We start from the raw sequence: 19,816 nt of genomic DNA, 5'->3' as shown, positions 1-19,816 counted from the left end.
GTGCAATCTGGTCCTCAGTCTGGGCCTAGCTTCATGGTGCTCCATGGTGCTTTGTTCACAGAATACAAATCTACATTTAGAGCATGCCACGGAGAAGGCTCTCTCAATGGCGTAAAGTACCCAGAGGCAGTAAACCTCTTTTATTCGCGTGATTTATTAATTTTTGTTTAAGAACAATGATTTTACCTACAAAGATTGAAATGCAGTCGTAGTAAATAATAAAAGCTGTTGTGATGAATGTTTTGATACGATATTCAGATTGAAGAGGATTTGTTTACCTCTTCCACTCTCAGAAAATAACCCTGGTTAAACTGTGCTAATATGTACTACCTTGAACGTCTGTTGATAAAAATATAACGTGCATGTGTAACCATTCAAAAACAAGCTATTAAACAGTTTGTTTTCGCGTCGTGCTCTTTATTGCGCTGTACAATGGCCCTAACTTTCTGCATATGAAAAAACCCTAGTGTGTGACCATCCAAATGAAAGCGATTGATAAGTAGTTTCAACGTGTTGAACAACCCTGTGTGAGTAGTATGCGTATGGGGGGGGGGGGAGGGGAGGGGGGAGGGGTGGGGGTCGAGAGGGCAGTTGCCCCCGCCAGGAAAACTAGAAAACTAGAAAACTAAGAAAACTAAAGAAAAAAAAGAGAAAAAAAAAACTAAAAAAAAAAACAGTTGCCCCGCCGGGTACATGGTGGTTTCAACTTTTAGGTCACTGGATTTAAAAACCCTAGCTAGTGTGTGAAAATTAAAAAAAGCTATTGAGCAGTACCTTAAAGTGATAATGTACCTTGCTTCGCTCTTTCGCCGAACGCTGAGACGCTTTGAACGAAGAAACCAATAAAAGAAGACATAACTAAGAAGAAAGATTCTTTAGGAGCTTGCCGAAGAACATAGGAATGTCACCAAGAGTAAAATTGGCACTTTGCATTGTCGGTCATTCATAGTGATCAATAAACGAAGGTAATTTACTAAATGTAATAAGTTCTTCCAGATTCGACAGTAACCAGTTGTTGCACAACTGTCGTTCCCGATAACACGTCACTCTCCTCCCCTCCCCTCCCCTCCTGTGCCATTTCTCCCCCTCAAACTCGAGCAACCACTGGCGGTGTCAGACAGATGTTGTGGTAAATTACTTTGACCCCAGTAAGATCATGATATACTTCCTGTGATACTGAATCTTCACAACAAGCACAAACACATCTTTCTATTTTTACCACTCATATCGGTAACTTAAAGATAAGAAAGATTCGTGTTACACGTCAGTGAAAATCGGACCATCAGTTTTGCATCGTCTTTTCACTCACAGTGAACTATTCTGTTAGCAGCTCAGAGTAAAGAAAACGCCGTTTGCATCAATTTGACATCGCAAGTTTGCAGTGACGATGAAACAAAACAAAGAAAAGAATCAGACGAAGAGAAAACAAACACTGCACCGCTTGTGTTCCGCGTCAGGCTTGCTGTTGTCTGTTGTGTGTTGTATCGCGCTAATTCACGTGGAACTCAGAATACAAGAACATTATCGACTGATATCACACTCAGTAACATTCTGTGATAGGATGGAGACAGAAATCCTTCGAAAAGTACAACAAAATTACGAAAGACGGCATGTTTTGACTTCAGGCCGCCATTGGCAAGCCTCCAAAGGTATGTTAATAGTTACGTTACTGAGATTTTCAAGATTTTCACAGAGGAACATGTTTTTATTGGAATGGTTTACCTAACACGAATAGATACAATAATTAAAAAGAGTACATTGTTATGCCCTATTCTCACAGAGCAGAGCTATGATTTAAGTCAGTAATTTACATTGACAAATAAAAGCGGAAATAGGCTGAATATGTTGCATCATACCAACCGCTGAATGTCAAAGAATGGTTCACAGTGTACGATGTTAAACAAATAACTTTAATTTCAAAGGTGAACAAGAGACAATCTCAAGACAGAAACGCTCTTCGACGGATGATTCACAACAGAAATCAACCCTAACAGCTTCTGAAGTACAAGTACTGATCAAACAAGAATTTGGACTGTTGCAAGACCAAGTCTGTGCTAAAGATCAGACGCTCTGCCGCACAGGACCAAAAGGTAACACGGGACGACGCAGAAGAGCGGGAACCCGAGGGAAGCCAGGTCCCCCAGGAAGACCCGGGACAAACGGACCTCCCGGTAAACATGGACCAATAGGAGTTCAAGGGCCGATGGGCATAAAGGGGGATGTCGGAGTGCCGGGCGACCCAGGTACGGTAGGACCTAGAGGTCCACCGGGTATGAAAGGTAACAAGGGGGAGCCAGGCCAGTCCATCTCGGCTCCATCCCTGCTGCAGAGTCCTGTTGAAACGACAGTCAATGAAAGTCAGACAACCATCTTGAAATGTACAGCGGATGGAAATCCAAGTCCAAAGGTCACGTGGGCTAAGCTCAGTTCATCGCTTCCTGTAGGTCGTCACGTGGTAGAGTCCAGTGGCGCTCTGATTGTCAAAAACGTTAGACGTGGAGACGAAGGAGTTTACAGGTGCAAAGCTGAAAATTTGCTGGGACAAGTGAACGCCTCGGCGAAATTAACTGTCCAGTGTAAGTTGTATAATTAAGATATTTAGTGCCGAGTAGTTGTGGTTGATCCTGAAAAACAGGCCCTTTGTTAAGATGGCGTTTTGGGGTTAAGGCCAGTTGAGGGCAAAATGAAAACCGTTACTCAAGCACTTTATTAATCCAAAATATCAATTCAGTCGTTTTTCAGAAAGATAATTTTCTTGTCGGAAGAGTATATAGAATGAAACCTTATTTAGTTCAGTGCATTCGCCATATGTTTCCCAAAGAATAAAATTTCCTTGTTTCTCAACAGTCGCTCCTACACTTTTATTATCTTCTAATCGATTGATTGCTGAAGAAAAACAAGACGTTACCATCGCCTGCACTGCTACTGGCCAGCCGCTTCCCGGTATCACGTGGTCCAGAGCAGTTGACAGTTTACCTGAAGTCAGAACAGAAATGTTGAATGGAACGCTGACAATCTACAGTGTGACAAGAAAGGACGGTGGACTATACATTTGTAAAGCGGAGAATATTCTTGGATCAGTAACAGACACTGCTCAACTGACGGTATTTCCTCCTCTACGTTTTAAAGTCCGTCCTCCTAAAGAGGTGACTCCCAGTATGTTTGCAACGGTTTATCTATCGTGTGTGGCCGAGAGTGACCTGAGAACTACAATCACATGGAAGAAAGATGGACAGTCTTCACTTTCTGCTGACTCAAGTTTTCTACCGAATGGAACACTTTTAATTCACAACGTGAAGAAATCACACGAAGGATCTTACACCTGTAGAGCGACTAATGCTTTGTCAATAATAGAAGCCAAGGTCAAAATCAATTCCCCAGTTATTGCAACATCGTGTTCTGTAACCAGAAAACACGTCAGCACTGTAAGCGGAAATTACCTCATTGATCCGGATGGCGCAGGAGGCCTGGCACCATTTTTAGTTTACTGTGACATGAGTGACAAGAATGGAGTTGGCGTGACAGTGATAAGTCACGACAGTGAGAGCAGAACGCACGTGGACGGATGTGAACCTCAAGGTTGTTACTCACGTAACATTCATTATACAGGAGCAAGCCTGTCCCAGCTAGCGAGTCTCACCAGAGTCTCCACACACTGTGAACAGTTTATCAAGTACGAGTGTTATGGTTCAGTGATAGGGAGTGATGCCTGGTGGGTGTCACGTGATTCTACTAAGATGACGTACTGGGGCGGAGCATCACCTGGCAGTGGTAAGTGCGCATGCGGGATGACCAACTCATGTGCAGTCTCCAGTCGAGGTTGTAACTGTGATGCAAATAACTATGTATGGCGTGAAGACAGCGGTCTCTTGACTGACAAGACACATCTTCCAGTTAAACAGCTCAGGTTTGGAGATACAGGGGGTAGTAGCGAGCAAGGTTACCATACTCTGGGAAAACTAAAGTGTTTTGGCATAGCATAAACATTCAAATATCATTTAAGTACTCTCAAGAGAGTAAAACAATACGAACAGCATCTTTTTATTTTTAAAATACGCTTTTAGCCTTGTAATGTGTCAATAAGAATAGCAACAGCAAAGATATCGTTGACGTCACCGATTGTTATTAATGTGCCAACCAGAGAACTATTGGCTAGTGAAACAAAGAGTTCTTTTGTTTAACTTGTTGGACATTTAAATAACAAAGACAATGTTTGTAAACAAATATCTTCCCTATACGATAACTGGCATAAAAACAAGCTAGGATAATCCGAGCGACGAATAGGAAAAAATCAGTTTCACTTAGTGACAAATGTAAAGTGAGAGCTTCGTAACTGAAGTGTATACAGCAATCACAAATCAAGAAAATAAAAGGCGTTTCTTCCTGTTTTTTTTTTGTATTTTACAAAGTATATTTAGAGTCATGTTGCATCAAGCAAAAACGCTTACACGCTATAACAATTTGTATTGGCTTGTAGTTTCTTTGCATGGCACGGGTATGCATCTCTAATAGCGGGCTGAAAATATATTTACACAACGGGCAGAAACTGTGGGCGCGTTCCATTCGACCAAAGATTCTGGTTTGAATTTCTGGAAAATTCCATGGGCGAATGGAACATCATTTTCCGGTTGACTGTCCGAAATGCAAAAAAAAATTTGCATATGGAAGTGCGTCTTATATGGAAATCTTCACAGTACATTTAAATAATGCACTGTGGCAGGTTTGCTGAACAAATAACTCAATTTTTTTGGCAAATAAAAAAGCATTCCGAGCACTGATAAACCGCAAAGACCGACATCGTGGGCACAACAACAGGGAACCTTCAAAAGGCACACAAGCAACGAAAACGTCGCCAAACAAAAAGTTTAATGAACAATACAATGACGTATCCTGCACGCGCGTTATAAATATTTGTACATTTCTTTGCTGTCGCCTGCAAAACAAAAACGAAAAACAACCAATTCAAGTTAACCACGAGGCCTTAATTTTTTTTATGGAGTTTTAAGAATGCTTTCTAAACACATGTAGCTGCTTTCAGCTGCCGAACTCGCTAAATTTTCGGCCAAAGGAACTCGAGCTGAGTGTAAAATGGCGGTTTTTCCAAAATTTCCAGAAAAGAGGACAGCCTCGGAGGTAGACCCAAATTTTCGAAAACAATTTCCCGGAAATTTCAGTTCCATTCGATTTTGCTCTTGGAATTTCCGGGATTTTCGGTTGAATGCTTCGCATTTCGGAAAGTCAACACTTTCCGGATTTTCTGGAACTTCAATTCCCAGGAAATTTCTGTACCATTCGCTCTTGACCGCTCTTGTCCCGAAATTTCCGGAATTTTTGGTCGAATGGAAAGCGCCCAGTTACTTAGGCCCCGTCCACACTGACCCGGGTACATTTGAAAACGGAGAAATTTGAAAACGCCTGGTAAAATGTTTTCCGTCCACATGAACCAGGGTAAATTTGAAAACGATACGCTTCATTGGTGAGCGTTTTTAAAAAGTTCCGTTTTCGGTGACCGAAAACGCCGTTTCAGTGTGGATGGTTGGCCTGACCGGAGAGAAAAAAAGATGCGTTTTCAAATTTACCCGGGTCAGTGTGAACGGTGCCTTAGTGATTATTGTAAAGTGACACCTTCGTAAAAATCTGTAATCTGTAAACTGCAATCAAAGGCGTTTTTTTATTTTTATCTTTTTTTTTGGTATTTTACCAAGTAGTTTTACCAACGGTTACATGCTATTTCACTCTTTGTACTGGCTTGAACTTTTGTCATATAGCACGGGTAAGCATTTCTAATAGCGAGCTGAAAATATACATTTACGTATTGTCGAGAAAACATAGACCCTGTTTTTGCACAAAGTGGATACTACGTGCTCCATCAAGGAAGTGAAGTATGCGCCGGTAAATTGGTTGGAATCGGATTAACTAGACTTAATCATCAGCTGATGCATCTTTCTTCGTTAAAAGAATTATTTAATAACGCAGTGTTTCCATTCAGATTTTCATTCAGTGTTATAGACTAGTAAATTAGAGGGAACTTAGTGCGAAATACTCGTACGCGTGACAGATCGCAGCAGATGACTTTTTTTCTGCTAAAGGCTCCGATTTAGTCCCAAATGTCTCAAAATGACCATTCAAAACTCTCATATTTCCTTTCCCAGAAAGAGAAATATGAATTTCTCAAGTTTTACCTTTTCAGTTAAGTTACTGCAGTAGAATTCTCTCAGCTGTTGTGAACAACCTATTTAAACCACTGTCTGAAGAGTATTGCGCGGCAAACGGCAAAGAACGGGTTACAAAGTTATGATATTAATTATTCGTGAACTCTACGACCCGCAATGATCAATGAAACAAGTTACCATTTATCTCTCTTTTAATTGTTGCTTGAAATACCTTCTAAATTTATTTTTTTCACAATTGACGGTTTATACAACTCTCCGTCGAGATAGTATTTACCCCTCCCCTCCCCAGACACGTGTTCGTACACCCACTGGCATCAGCTCAGACGCTGTGGTCAATCCGTGTGGTAAATAAATGTGACCTCAGTAAAAAAATATTATACTTCCTGTGATACTGAATCGTCATAACGAACACAGACAAATGCTTCTATTTTTACACCGCATCGGTTAACATTTGGATTCGTGTTACATTTGCGAGTCTCAATGAAAATCGGACCATCAATTTGACATCGTCCTTTCACTGATCGATTAACCCTACAGTGGACTTATCTGTAAGCAACTCAAGAGTGAACAAAACGCCGTTTAAATCAATTTGACATCGCAAGATTGCAGTGACAGTTGCGACGATGAGACACCAAGATAAAGAAAAGAAGCAGACGAACAGAAGACAAACACGGCACCGCTTGTGTTCCGCGTCAGGCTTACTGTTGTCTGTTGTGTGTTGTATCTCGCTAATTCACGTGGAACTCAGAATACAAGAACATCATCGACTGATATCGCACTCAGTAACATTCTGTGATAAGATGGAAACAAAACTCCTGCTAAAAGTACAACAACAATACGAAAGATGGCACGTTATGGCTACAGGACGCCATTGGCAAGCCTCCAAAGGTATGTTCAGTTACGTTACTGAGATTTTTTTAAGAGCATAGGTTCTTGTGTAATTTGTCAGTTATTCTGGCGCGCCTTTTGTCCAAGCAGAAACATGTTGTTCCTGCACTTGAATCTTATGTTAAAGCTTTCCAATATAAAGTTATAAACTTTTTTTTTTATACGAATACTACATTACTTAAAATTGGTTACAAAAGCGATGATTTGTGTACGTTTTGTACAACTGAGTCAGAAACCTCAAATCATTTCTTTTATAACTGTTCCCACACTAGACAATTCTGGACAGATTTTGCATCATACTGGCACCTACTATCAAAACAGAAAATCCACCTCCCCCTAAAATATGTTTTATTTGGAATATTTACGGAAAAATGCCCTTTACTTGATCTATTAAATTACTTCATAATTATTGGAAAATTGTTCTTATGGGACTGCAGAAGAAGTCAAACCCTTCCTAAAATTGCGGGGTTTAAAGCCAAAATTAAAATTAAGTATGAAATAGAAAGTAAAATCACAAAAAAGAATATTTTAATAAAAAATGGATAATTAAACCTATATAATAAATATGTATTGTTATTATTTCAAATGTTACTATCCTTAAGGCTATCTTTGTGCGTGTAATAACTTGAGAATTGTAATAGTGAAGTGTAATTATCACATTTATTAATTAACTTTATTTTATTTTTTTTCATTATTATTTTTTTTTTTCCTATTCCTAAAATGTATGTAACTTTACTGTGTAATTAATTTTCTTTTTTGTAATTGCAATAAAAAATAAAAAAATAAAGAAAGTGGTTTTTCTAACACGAATAGTTACAATTTCAAAAGATTTCAATGATATGGACCTATCCCGGGGGGGGGGGGGGAGACTCGCATATGAGTGTACACGCTTAGGGGTGTAAATTTCGGATGTTGACCTCGCTTAGGGTGTTCCAGGCAAAACGCCAATATTTTTAGCCATAATGGTCTCGTTTAGAGGTGCACAGGAAGAAATATACAAATATAAATTCTATTCTTAGTTTTTTTTGTATCTTTTAGGGGTCAGGAAAAGCTTGAGCCACACCAGATTGGTCTCTTTTAGAGGTTCATTTCAAAATTTCCGACGAGCATCCCCGTCCCTTTGTTATGCGACCCCCCCCCCCCCTCCGGAGGCCGCATTCTCCCAGAGGAGAGCTGGGATCTAAGTCAGTTAGTCACATTGACAAATCAAAGCGGAAATACGTCGCATCATACCAACCGCTGAACGTCAAAGAATGGTTGAAAGAGTGTACGTTAATAAACAAATAACTATAATTTTACAGGTAAACAGGCGACCATCTCAAGACAGAAACGCTCTTCGACGGATGATCCACAAAAGAAATCAACCCTTACCGCCTCTGAAGTACAAGCACTGGTCAAACAAGAATTTGGTCTGCTGCAAAACCAAGTCTGTGCTAAAGATCACACGCTCTGTCGCACGGGACCAAAAGGTAACACGGGACGACGAGGAAAACTGGGAACCCGAGGGAAGTCAGGTCCCCCAGGGAGACCCGGATCAAACGGACCTCCCGGTAAACATGGACCAATAGGAGCTCAAGGACCGATGGGTATAAAGGGGGATATCGGAGTACCAGGAGACCCCGGTCCCGTGGGACCTAGAGGCCCACCGGGTATGAAAGGCGTCAAAGGTGAACCGGGCCAGTCCATCTCGGCTCCATCTCTGCTGCAGCGTCCTGTTGGAACGACAGTCAATGAAAGTCAGACAGCCATCTTGAAATGTACAGCGGATGGTAATCCAAGTCCAAAAGTCACGTGGTCTAAGCTGAATTCATCGCTGCCGGTTGGACGTCACGTGGTAGAGTCCAGTGGCGCACTGATTGTGAAGGACGTTAGACCTGGAGACGACGGAGTTTACAGCTGCAGAGTGGAAAATTTGCTGGGACAAGTGAATGCCTCGGCGAAATTAACTGTCCAGTGTAAGTTATATAATTTAGATCAGTGTTACTAAAAGTCCGCTGTAAAGATAGGGTTTTTGGTCACTGGAAGGTTTTGTTATGAGTTGGTGCGAAATATGCCAATTCCTTTCATATCGGGCCGCATTTATCCCATGACATTTAAATTGAAATAAACGTGCTGAAAGTAGCCTACAATTTGACTAGGTTATAAATAGGTATACGTAATTAAACAAAATATACATGTGAAACAACGTTAAAGGAGAAGTTCGATTCACTCCAAAATGGCCATTTATTTTCTTCACGCCAATAAAAAGTTTACACAAAGACATGTTATTCACCAAAATGTCAGCCTCTAACGTTTGCTATAACCCTACGAAATCTTTCCTAAAACTCGATAACTGAACCCCGCCATCTTGAAGCTGGTATTGTATGCGTGACGTCAAAGAGCTAAGCCTGAATTTTGGCGGAAAGATTTAATAGTCAGAACTCCTTGTTTTTTGTAGCTCTTGGAGCTGTTTGAGCAGAATGGAGCTGCAAAACAGGAATTTTGAGAAACAAAAGACGAAGAAACAAGGAGTTTCGAGTATTTTAATTTTCCCGCCAAACTTCATGCTGAGCTCTTTGACGTCAAGCATACATTACCAGCTCCAAGATGGCGGTGTTCAGTTGTTGAGTTCTGGGAAAGATTTCGTAGGGTTAAAGCGTACGTTGGAGGCTGAAATTTTTGTGAATAACATATCTTTGTATTAACTTTTTATTGGCGTGAAGAAAATAAATGGCCATTCTGGAGTGAACTTTACAATAAAGTAGGTGTTGGTTAAAATTTATTCAGTAAATTGTAAACGTAGTATGTTTTGCCAAAGGAAAATAATTCCTTTTTTTCAACAGTCGCTCCTAAACTTTTATTATCATCCAATCGGCTGATTGCTGAAGAAAAACAAAACGTTACCATCGCCTGCAGTGGTTATGGTCAGCCGCCTCCCAGTGTCGCGTGGGCTAAGTCAGTAGGTAGTTTGCCTGAAGACAGAAATAAAGTGGTGAATGGAACGTTGACTATTAACAGTGTGACAAGAAAGGACGGTGGAACATACATTTGTAAAGCAGAGAATATTCTGGGATCGGCAACTGACACTGCTCAACTAACGGTATTCCCTCCTTTGCGTTTTAAAGTCCGTCCTCCTCAAGAGGTGACTCCTGTGATTGGTTTAAGTCTCCATCTGCCGTGTGTGGCCGAGAGTGACCTGAGAACTACAATCACTTGGACAAAGGATGGTAAGTCTCTACTTCCTGTAGAGTCCAATGTTCTACAGAATGAAACACTGCTGATTCAGAACATCAAGAAATCACACGAAGGATCTTACACCTGTAGAGCGACTAATGCTTTGTCAATAATAGAAGCCAAGGTCAAAATCAATTCCCCAGTTATTGCGACTTCGTGTTCTGGGATAAGAAAACACGCCAGCAGTGTAAGCGGAAATTACGTCATTGGTCCAGATGGCTCGGGAGGCCTGGCACCATTTACAGTTTATTGTGACATGAGTGACAAGAATGGAGTTGGCGTGACAGTAATAAATCACGACAGTGAAAGCAGGACGCACGTAGACGGATGTGAAGATCACGGTTGTTATTCGCGTGACATTCATTATACTGGAGCGAGTCTGCCTCAGTTGGCGAGTCTCACCAGGGTATCCTTACACTGTGAGCAGTTTATCAAGTACGAGTGTTATAGTTCAATGATGCTCAGAGTCGGATCAGCCTGGTGGGTGTCACGTGACTCTAGTAAGATGACGTACTGGGGCGGAGCATCACCTGGTAGTGGTAAGTGCGCATGCGGGATGAACAACTCATGTGCAGACTCCAGGTATGGTTGTAACTGTGATAAGAATGACGCTGTATGGCGTGAGGACAGCGGTCTCCTCACTGACAAGACACATCTTCCAGTTAAACAGCTCAGGTTTGGGGATGTATCAAGTGGCGAGGAAGGTTATCACACACTGGGAAAGCTAAAGTGCTATGGCATAGCATAAACACTTCCATATTCGTTTCAGTTCTCTAAAAGAGCAAAACAATACTACTGCAACTGTTTTATTACTATAAGAAAATTATGGCAGACTCAATATTTGCGATTATCTTCGTCGTTTTTTGTGGAATATAATAAATAAAATAAATAATCCGAAAATTAATAATAATAATAGCAATATGGTGGCCGCAAAAAAAAACTGTTCATAGAAAAACAAAAGAAAGCAAGGATAGTAGATTATATTGAAACATTTGTTTAAAGGCGTTACAAGGGTAATAAAAGGGTTGGAATTCTGTGCCACGTTATATCAAAAGTATAGTAACAACAACTGCACCACCCTTTTACTCCCTTAATTGATTTGCAAATCCTTCCATAATTGTTCTACTCCAGTATTACCAATAGACACAACAGTACTGAGAACAGTGGCTCAGAAGGCTCGAGTAGCAGTAACCCGTTACAGACAAAACCGCTTACACGCTTTTGTACTTTCTTTGGTCTTGCACTTTTGCGTATAATTAGATGGATTTGTGAATTTTAACATCCGCAATACTGATACAACACAAGAACTACGGCAACGAAATTTGGAGGAAACCTCCACAACTCATGGACGGATCTAGGAATGGGATCGGGGGACAGTCTCCTCTTTTTGTTGAAAGATATAAGGAAGTAAAGATCGAAAATTAATTAAATTTTTCCAGTCAAATCACTGCATTCAGAGACTTACATGAGTGACCACATCTCGTATGCGACCGCGGCCATTTTAAGGTCCAATGGTTTGAGATTTTCTATATTTTTAACCTCTGGCAAACGACCAATTCACTTGATCCGACCTCACTACAGGCACCAACTGGGTAGCGATCCACCTTACAACCTTGAGATGACGATAAGAGTGTGTTCATTCATTAGAATATTGTCTCATATCCGTTATTGTCGAGTGACTGCAATGGTTTGTCGCGACACTGTTAGTATTGCAACTTGGGAATTGCACTTGAAGCACTGAAATTTCTTCGAATAAGTAGATGAGCAACCGAAAGGGTTTTTGTTTGAATGGATGCGTTTATGCTTTTGAAATGACTACAGACAAAAGGGAAACGAGGGACTCAAGTAGACCCCATCGCACAGGTTTGGCATTTTGGATCCAACTGACTGCAATCTTGGACAAAACTGTTAAAACACTGGGCAAATTTAATTTAGGTACCACAGTCCAGTTATCCAACCCCCCCCCCCCCCCCCCCTTTTTCCAAGCCCATTTCAATGTTCAAGGCCTGGCGAACCGCAAACTCCAAGAAACAACGTGTTGAGTAGGGGGAGAGGGGGATAAAATATTTTTACCCGCTTGCAAGTCAGGACATTTGTGAGAAATGCGTGAAATGCGTTTGGTCAAAACAAATTTTGTCCAAGATTGTAGCACCATGTCTTAACAAATAGTAAGTCTATCTCGACGGCTTATTCAAAGCAGGAAACTATCCATCTCTGACCAGTTCTCAAACTGACGTAATTCTTAACAGTCTAGGAAAGTTAAATGAGCCCGCGGTCTTTCTTAGCCAGTGTTGCTAGATAACGTGACTTTTCTGATTGTGACACTGACTGACGTGACCGTGTTGTTTCTGATTGGACGATTATAAAATTGGAAAGACTGAAACTACAATCATAATATGTGTTTAATTTTCTTTATGAAGATGGACCTTGTAAAACAATTTTCAAGAGGGTAAAACTGAAAACTATGGGCCAAGCAGTTTGAAAATTGAGCTGTTTTGAGCGTCTTCAAGGTTCCGTTCAGTCAATCCGCGCCATCCAAATCATTTAAAGATCAGTCAACAGGAAATACGCAATAATAATAGCATATGACCTTTTAAATTTAAAGGTCACTTTACTGAATTGTTGTTTCAGTGCTAACAGCCGATTTTAATCCTCACGGAAAGCTGAAGGTCTTTCAGCTGCTGTAAATAATGAAACCCCGTGATCACTGTACAATTGAAATCTTCGGTGTTAGAAGACTTGTTTTTATACTAACTGTTTTGGCTTCGCTCTGCAGAGGAAATGTACTCGTTAGACCAGGTAAGGGAGTAATTTTGTTGCTGTAGTAAAACCTATTAATGCTTTAAATAACTTTAATTACATCTGTGCCAAACGTGCATCAAGATTTCCAAGGTCTGCAAGGTGAACTTGAGCGAATTTTTTCAAAGAGAAGGAGACCAGAACTAACTCACTTATCTCCTACAGTTAGGCATCAATGTGAAAACGCTGCAATGTAAGAACTGCACGCGACTGTCAACCTCGACAATCTTGATCGACAAAGCTATCAAAATTTACGTGCGGAATTCTCAATCCGATTTTCCACCCTCTCCAATATTTAACTCGATCACAATAATGACCAATAATTTATTATGCGAACCGTTATGGACCTTTCTGTATTTTCAATGACGATTGTAATAAATAAATAAATATAAATAAATAAATAAATAAATGAATTGCGAATGATGATTTTCTAAGTGCTACAACATCCTATTATCTTTCAACGGAGAGAAAGTTCAAACACGACGTGACTGTTTCAAATGTTTCTCTAGATTCTCGTCCTTGTTCTTGTCTATTTTTAACCTTTTTATAACAAATCCGAGTAAACAGGTCACGAGAATGACGTACTTGATCATCTCAGATGGGATTCAATTCTCCCAAGAGGTTCTATAGAAAAAGTATGGAAAACAGAAAGGAGAATTTAACTGTAGATCTAATTTCAGCCTGACCTTGAGATTTGAGCCGTCATACCATTCTAATGTTTCAAACTGTAAAATAAACCCGTGTCTGATCATTCAAGCAAAAGCTATTGAGCAATACGTTCATCTGTTCATGCAGTATATTACGCCGTACAAGGTGGTTTTGGTCTGTGGATGAAACCCTGTCGTGTGGCTATTCAATCTAAGCTACTTAGCACTTTCATGCGGTACTGTCTACTACGCTGGACAACGTGGTTTTGACTTTTTAGTCTGTGAATAAAACCCTAGTGTGACCATCCAAATGAAAGCTGTTAAGTAGTACTTTCAAGTGGTAATGTTGTACATCCCAAATAGTATTTAAGAAAATTTGACAAATTTGTATTATGGCACTTTCAGGAGGTGCGGGGTTAACGGGTTATGCAGCATTTGATATCCCTCTCAAAAAAGCTGGCAATGCACCAATCCTATATAGTATAATCGTCTAAAGGTAATAACTGCGTTTGACCTCGGTAGAGTGATAGCTTGATACGCAACAAAGTATGTCAACAACAAATCTTCACATTTTGAAAACGACAGGGTTTTGGTTTAATAACGTTTCGTCTTTTCCTTCCCAGTCCCTACTCCCCCCTCCTGACGGCGGTTCAGGGAGTCAAGGTGAGTCTCATATTACTAATTAGTCACGTGAGGAATCTACAGTATTCTTATTCTGGAGTATTTCTTTTTTTCCTACTTTTGAATGTATCGTTGAATGTGCGAAAAGTTTTGCGAGAGAACTGGTCACCAGCGCAAAACTGGAGGCTGGAGGGGGTAGGGCTTGGGGGCGAGAATTTCTCTTGCGTTTTTTTGCGTTGAAATAATGAAGAGGTTGTGAACAGCCTAATATTATCAGACACGTTTTGGACTGAGGACATTGACAACTGTACAAAAACAGAACTAACCTTCACTGGGAATTAACCAGGCCGTTTGACTTTTTAGGTAATTCTGCACTTCACTGTCTTAAAAAATAGCATGTTTTCCTAAAAATCTGAGGTCATAAAGGTAACACAGAGTACAGTAAACTATCAGCTCTAAGGTAAAATTCCGCAAAATAACTGAGCCCTGGACTTATATTTGCTAAATGTTCCTTTCAGGTGGGCTAATTTTCAGGGAAGGTTTATGGGGAGGGGGAGGGGGGGTGGAGGGTGGGGCTTACCTTCAGATGAAAATTTGCGTTTCAAAAATATCTGGGTCTCTATATGAACGGGGTACCGTGTCTGAAAATGTTTTTGGTGCATACAAGAATACCACATGGTAAATCAAATCTCACTAAACATAATGATATGAAACCAGAAACCCATTATGGGTTTCTGATGAAACCCAAACAACTCTTACAGTCATTAGATGTCTAAGCATTCTCAAACAACGTAAAATACAAAACAAGCCCAACAAAAAAGGCTTCTAATCGGAAAAGATATTTCTGTCTTTAAGAGCTTTAACTGAATATAAGCCCATGCCCTTATATTTGAGAGGGGCTTATTTTCGAATTTCGGGAGGCGCAGCGGCCTCATGGTTAGCGAGCCAGACTCCGGATCGAGCGGTCCGGACTCGAGTCCTGGCTGGGGTCACTGGGTTGTGTTCTTGAGCAAGACACTTTATTCTTATAGTGCCTCTCTACATCCAGCAGGTGTATAAAATGAGTACTGCTGACTTAAATGCTGGGGGGTAAACCTGTGATGGACTAGCATCCCATCCAGGGGGAGTATAAATACTCCTAGTCGCTTCATGCTACGGAAACCAGGATAAGCTCCGGCCTGATGGGCCACTAGGCTGCAACACAGACTTTTTTATCATCTTCCATGTTCCACAAAATTCTCAGGACCGACATTAAAAAGAAATATATGGTAACTAGTAAGGAGAATTGTTATGTTGAGCTTGGAACTGACAGAGTTGATCATCAGCTTATAACTGAACACGTGCTCGATCTTTTCATTCTATTTTCAGGTGATTTGAAAAGCATTACTCCAGACAGTGACGAGACTCACATAAATCAAGGTATGAAGCTAATCCTCTAAGTGGTTTGGTTTATCAAATTTCTGCTCTTTTCTTCGTCCACTGTATAAATACCGTATTTCTTCGAATAACAGTTGTCCCTCTATTAATCGTCCCTGCTAGAATAATCGCCCGTCTTTGGTAGAAATATTTAAAATAATCGTCCCACCCCTCGACCTCGTTCGAATAATCAGCCCTCTTTGTCTTTTTACCTCTCCTTTCTTTCACCCTCTCCTTGTCATGTGAAAAAATTACAACTGGGATAGGAATGATTCGTGCTCTGACAAGGTATTGACATTGAAAAATTAGTCAAAGAAATCAAATTTGGAACACTTCGAAAGCCCGTGTTCAGCGTTCTTGATTATTTTGATTGAATAGGATAACAAAACAAATTAAAATATTTATGGCGCGAATTCCAGCGAGCATATATGTTAAATAATCGCCCCCTTCTGACGCAAAAAAATAACAGTCGCCCCTGGATATTATCCGAGAAAATAAGGTATTACCACAACTAATACTTAACTTTATCATTACCGTGCAAAGGGGAATTGTTCGAACATCAGTCAGCGGTTTTTTTTACGACCGTTGCTAAGCAACATAGCGTGACCTGACGGCGACATGCTAATGTAAAAGCTTATGCTCTTGCAGCGATTGGTTTGAACAAAAATAAGGAAAGGTGCTCATAAACAGCAGTGCCGTCGCAGTTGATACTAAAAAACGCGCTTTGAATAAGCTAATAATAATCCGGACTGAAGTCATAAGTTCGCTCGACTAGGCGTTGTTAGCTCAAGGGAGTCTGGATCCAATCGTGAGCGGTGACGTCACCAAAGAGCACTCGCCTGCCTCGCGTCCCAGGGTTTGCGCGGTGACCGAGACAAGAGAGAACGTCAAGGGACTAGGCTACGCTCAACTAAAAGTAGCTTCGAAACTGTGAGTTTTGCTACCAACCACTACAGTGAATGGACAGAACCAAAATGACCTTGACCCCATTTCTTTAACAAAACTACATTATGAGACTCGAGTGTATACAGCTATTTCAGTTAACGTTGTCCGAATGAAAGCTTAAAGACAAGACTGAAAGGCAGTATGGGTAGAAGAAGAGAGTAACTGCACGTGTTGAATACTAAAATATATAGTGACATGGTAAACGCAAATTTCCACGTTTTCATTTTCTTCAAACATGTGAAACGAGGTGCTTTTAGCCACACTGAATTAAAGAAGAATTTTCAAAACTCAGAGGCAAGAGACAGTGAAAGTAAAGCTACAGAAAGGCTTCCTGAAATGAAAAACAAACTCGTGAATTCTTCCCGTGCGAAATACAAATTTGTGCATTTAATGAAGCTTATATGTAAATTTGCAGTGAATACCCAAAACGCCCTACGGTCTTGCCTTTTAGGTTTTAGCTTTAACCCGACAACGTTTATTGAAATAGCTGTATATTTTGGCGTGAATAGATAAAATTTAATTAAAGTGTTCCATTGTTCGATTGTCACGGAAACTATAGGTTTCACAGTTCTTTCAGGTATACGACCAAAGTACTTATTATACAAAAGTTTACTCTTCAAGCAATCAAAATAAAGTCATACAAAATGGTTCTTTTAACTAAAACAACTACAAGTACAGCTCTACAAATCCTTGCCAATCTGCAGAAATCATTGAAAAACACTTGTCGTAAACATTTAAATTTTAAAAGTAATTGTAAAGGTGAACAAAATGTGTTTATTACTTCGACCAGATGTCCAGTTATTACATAATTACCAGTAATGGAGCTCACAAATCAATTAACCACGACAAAAGGTTCGTAAAAGTTAATAAAACTGAGTACGCGAGCGAATCACAGTAAAGTGGTTTCGCAGCTTTGTTAGTCCATTTTACAAACTTTGAATAACACTATACAACACGCACAAGTTCCCTATTGTTACCTTTTTCATTAAACCACTCAAAAGTCTTAATGTTGAAAAAAGATGAAATATTGAAAATATTATTAAAAAATCGGGCTTTTTTGCAACAATGTGCGCCTGCCTATATACAATTTAAAGCATTAACACACAAAAGAGAATTAGTATTTTCCTAAAATGACATGCTGCAATCGATCGGTCGATAAAAACTCATAAGATATTCTTCGGTAAACTTTGAACTTTTTTAATTACAAAATTGATTAACACGAGCTCATAAACATGGAAGGATTACTGTCTGTTCCAACAGAACGCAATTAGTTTACATTTTATAAATATTATTAGTTTTTAATCCTTTTATAATACCAATTTGGTAGTATAAAAGCGCCTAAGAAAATTAAAAACTTTTTATAAAACGTATACTTTCTTATTCCTTTCTCAGCTGTTTTAAAGAAAAACAGCTTCGTCTTTAAAATAACCTCAAACGATTTCGCTGAGTACCAAATGAGATTTTACAGCGTCCAAAAAACGTCAATTTAATCAAGCAAACATGCATATGACAAACAAGGCGATTTCCCTCCTCAAAGAGACAAAACAAGTGATGGTTTTTATTTATCACGAATGCCAAAATTCGTGAAAGCTTCAACTTCGAGGTTCCAAAACGCGGGTAGCTTTATTCAAAAGCATCTACTTAGCCAAAACGTGTTTTTTTTTTTTTTTCATTTCAACAAAAACAAGGTGCAACAAACTACCGAACTTTACACTAAAAGATGCACGTTTCTATTTGAAATAAGCTAGGAAATGGCCGAGCTACACGTAAAACATTGTAATAATGGGGCAATCATTTCCAGATAATGCTTTGTCCGTACTTTTTAGCGCCAAGAACTTAACAAAAGTTCCTGTCGGCCGCGTATGATCATTTAAGCTATAATAAACTAGTCATCACAAGTACTACCAACACGGATTAACTTGGCTGCTCCTGGTTCTGAACGAATGCTTCTTCTCCAAGCATTTCCATCTCCACTCAGTTTGAATTTCAACCGTCTCTTCTTGTCGTCGACTTCTTCCTCATAAAAGGCGAGGTTCTCTACAAGGTTGCCAAGATCTTGATCGGACGTGTGTATTTCCTTCTGATCGTTTTTCATCAACTTGAAGCTCTTTTTAGAATTCTGTCTATCACGTCTGCCTCCCTCTTCCGAATTCAACTTCAAACTCAGTTCTTCCAGGGTATTGTTGTTATTCTCTTGTGAAGTTTCAAGTTGCTGCTGTTTTTTCCTTCGCACACTCCCCCCGGATAAATCTTGCTCAGTCTGAACTGTTGCCACAGGTGCAAGTTCTGCTGCCCCGAAGGAAATTTTTTGAACTGCCACCTCGATAGCATTCATCCAGCGATCTCTTTGGAGGATCGTGGGGCATTTAAGAAGCCATGATCCTTTTTTGGTGACTAACTCAAAACGATAGCTGTACATTCTTCGCTTCACAATAGAACATCGCGCGTTCGCCGTGATTTCTATTTTGTCGCAATACTGTTCCCGCACGTCCGCCTGTTCATTGTAAAAATATAAAACACAATTCCTCAGAACGACCCAGTATTCAACCCATTTGTCCTTCGTTTCCTCTTTCTTGAGAAAGTCTTCGTATGCAGGCTCGTCCATTTGCTTCGTATAGGGCGACAAGGTCTTTGTCAAGTATCTTCGTGTTGAAAAACAAGACCCCGATCACTCGAATTCTCGAGGGAAAAGAAAAAGTAATAAGTATATAAAGAATAAATTACGGGGTTGCCTTATTTTTCTTAGACGTTGATACAATAATGGCTAATTCTTGTGTCTTGCCTATGTGGACAAAATTACACTTGAATTCAGTCTAAAGGCCATTTTGTACATCGATTTTATATATGGTAAAATAGCTCCCTGTACAAAAATTCGACCTGTTGAAGTAAAAGTGAACAGGGTATTGAAGAACGGATCATTGGTAGTTGACTTAAAAGTGTCGAGAGGTTCAGGGAAATAAATAATAATACCAAGTTTACAGCCTTAATACAAATACATTCAAACCTTTCACGAGAGCGTTTTAACGAGCTATGGCTGCTGAGCTCTTCGTGGATAAATAAACTATGACTTTAATGAACAATGACTTTTGATATGACGTACACTGCACAAAACCT

The 19,816-nt window shown here is 39.9% G+C and overlaps 4 protein-coding genes across 4 annotated transcripts in view; 3 read left to right on the top strand and 1 right to left on the bottom strand.

Annotated features, from left to right (window-relative positions):
• The first annotated feature begins 1,197 nt into the window (after positions 1-1,197).
• LOC144651693 (uncharacterized) lies at positions 1,198-4,388 on the top strand. Its single transcript, XM_078511640.1, has 3 exons — positions 1,198-1,649; positions 1,923-2,576; positions 2,848-4,388. Exons 1-3 carry the CDS (start codon positions 1,388-1,390, stop codon positions 3,981-3,983), a joined length of 2,052 nt encoding a protein of 683 aa, XP_078367766.1. The 5' UTR covers positions 1,198-1,387; the 3' UTR covers positions 3,984-4,388.
• Positions 4,389-6,477: 2,089 nt separating this feature from the next.
• On the top strand, positions 6,478-11,951 carry LOC144651689 (uncharacterized). Its single transcript, XM_078511635.1, has 3 exons — positions 6,478-7,061; positions 8,363-9,016; positions 9,884-11,951. The coding sequence occupies exons 1-3, from the start codon at positions 6,797-6,799 to the stop codon at positions 11,020-11,022; spliced, it is 2,058 nt and encodes a 685-aa protein (XP_078367761.1). The 5' UTR covers positions 6,478-6,796; the 3' UTR covers positions 11,023-11,951.
• Positions 11,952-12,711: 760 nt separating this feature from the next.
• Positions 12,712-19,816, top strand: part of LOC144651650 (uncharacterized) — a 38,908-nt gene continuing 31,803 nt past the window's right edge. Inside the window, exons 1-3 of the mRNA XM_078511596.1 lie at positions 12,712-13,073; positions 14,344-14,383; positions 15,710-15,760. Of these exons, the coding sequence (XP_078367722.1) occupies positions 13,056-13,073; positions 14,344-14,383; positions 15,710-15,760 (109 nt within the window). The 5' untranslated portion in view covers positions 12,712-13,055. The remainder of the gene's footprint in view (positions 13,074-14,343; positions 14,384-15,709; positions 15,761-19,816) is intronic.
• Positions 18,255-19,343, bottom strand: LOC144651897 (uncharacterized). The gene has a single exon (XM_078511961.1). It carries the CDS (start codon positions 19,305-19,307, stop codon positions 18,588-18,590), a length of 720 nt encoding a protein of 239 aa, XP_078368087.1. The 5' UTR covers positions 19,308-19,343; the 3' UTR covers positions 18,255-18,587.

Source organism: Oculina patagonica, chromosome 4 (genome assembly GCF_052425735.1).
Source record: "Oculina patagonica isolate OP01 chromosome 4, crgOcupat, whole genome shotgun sequence".
NCBI lineage: Eukaryota > Metazoa > Cnidaria > Anthozoa > Scleractinia > Oculinidae > Oculina > Oculina patagonica.
This window is presented reverse-complemented; position numbering and strand designations above follow the sequence as displayed.

Bases quoted from the DNA above. Each gene is read 5' to 3' on its own strand.
- LOC144651693 (XM_078511640.1), top strand. From the start codon at position 1,388: ATGAAACAAAACAAAGAAAAGAATCAGACGAAGAGAAAACAAACACTG. The intron at 1,650-1,922 runs GTATGTTAATAG...TTAATTTCAAAG, and splicing joins CCATTGGCAAGCCTCCAAAG to GTGAACAAGAGACAATCTCA. The intron at 2,577-2,847 runs GTAAGTTGTATA...GTTTCTCAACAG, and splicing joins GGCGAAATTAACTGTCCAGT to TCGCTCCTACACTTTTATTA.
- LOC144651689 (XM_078511635.1), top strand. From the start codon at position 6,797: ATGAGACACCAAGATAAAGAAAAGAAGCAGACGAACAGAAGACAAACA. The intron at 7,062-8,362 runs GTATGTTCAGTT...ATAATTTTACAG, and splicing joins CCATTGGCAAGCCTCCAAAG to GTAAACAGGCGACCATCTCA. The intron at 9,017-9,883 runs GTAAGTTATATA...TTTTTTCAACAG, and splicing joins GGCGAAATTAACTGTCCAGT to TCGCTCCTAAACTTTTATTA.
- LOC144651897 (XM_078511961.1), bottom strand. From the start codon at position 19,307: ATGGACGAGCCTGCATACGAAGACTTTCTCAAGAAAGAGGAAACGAAG.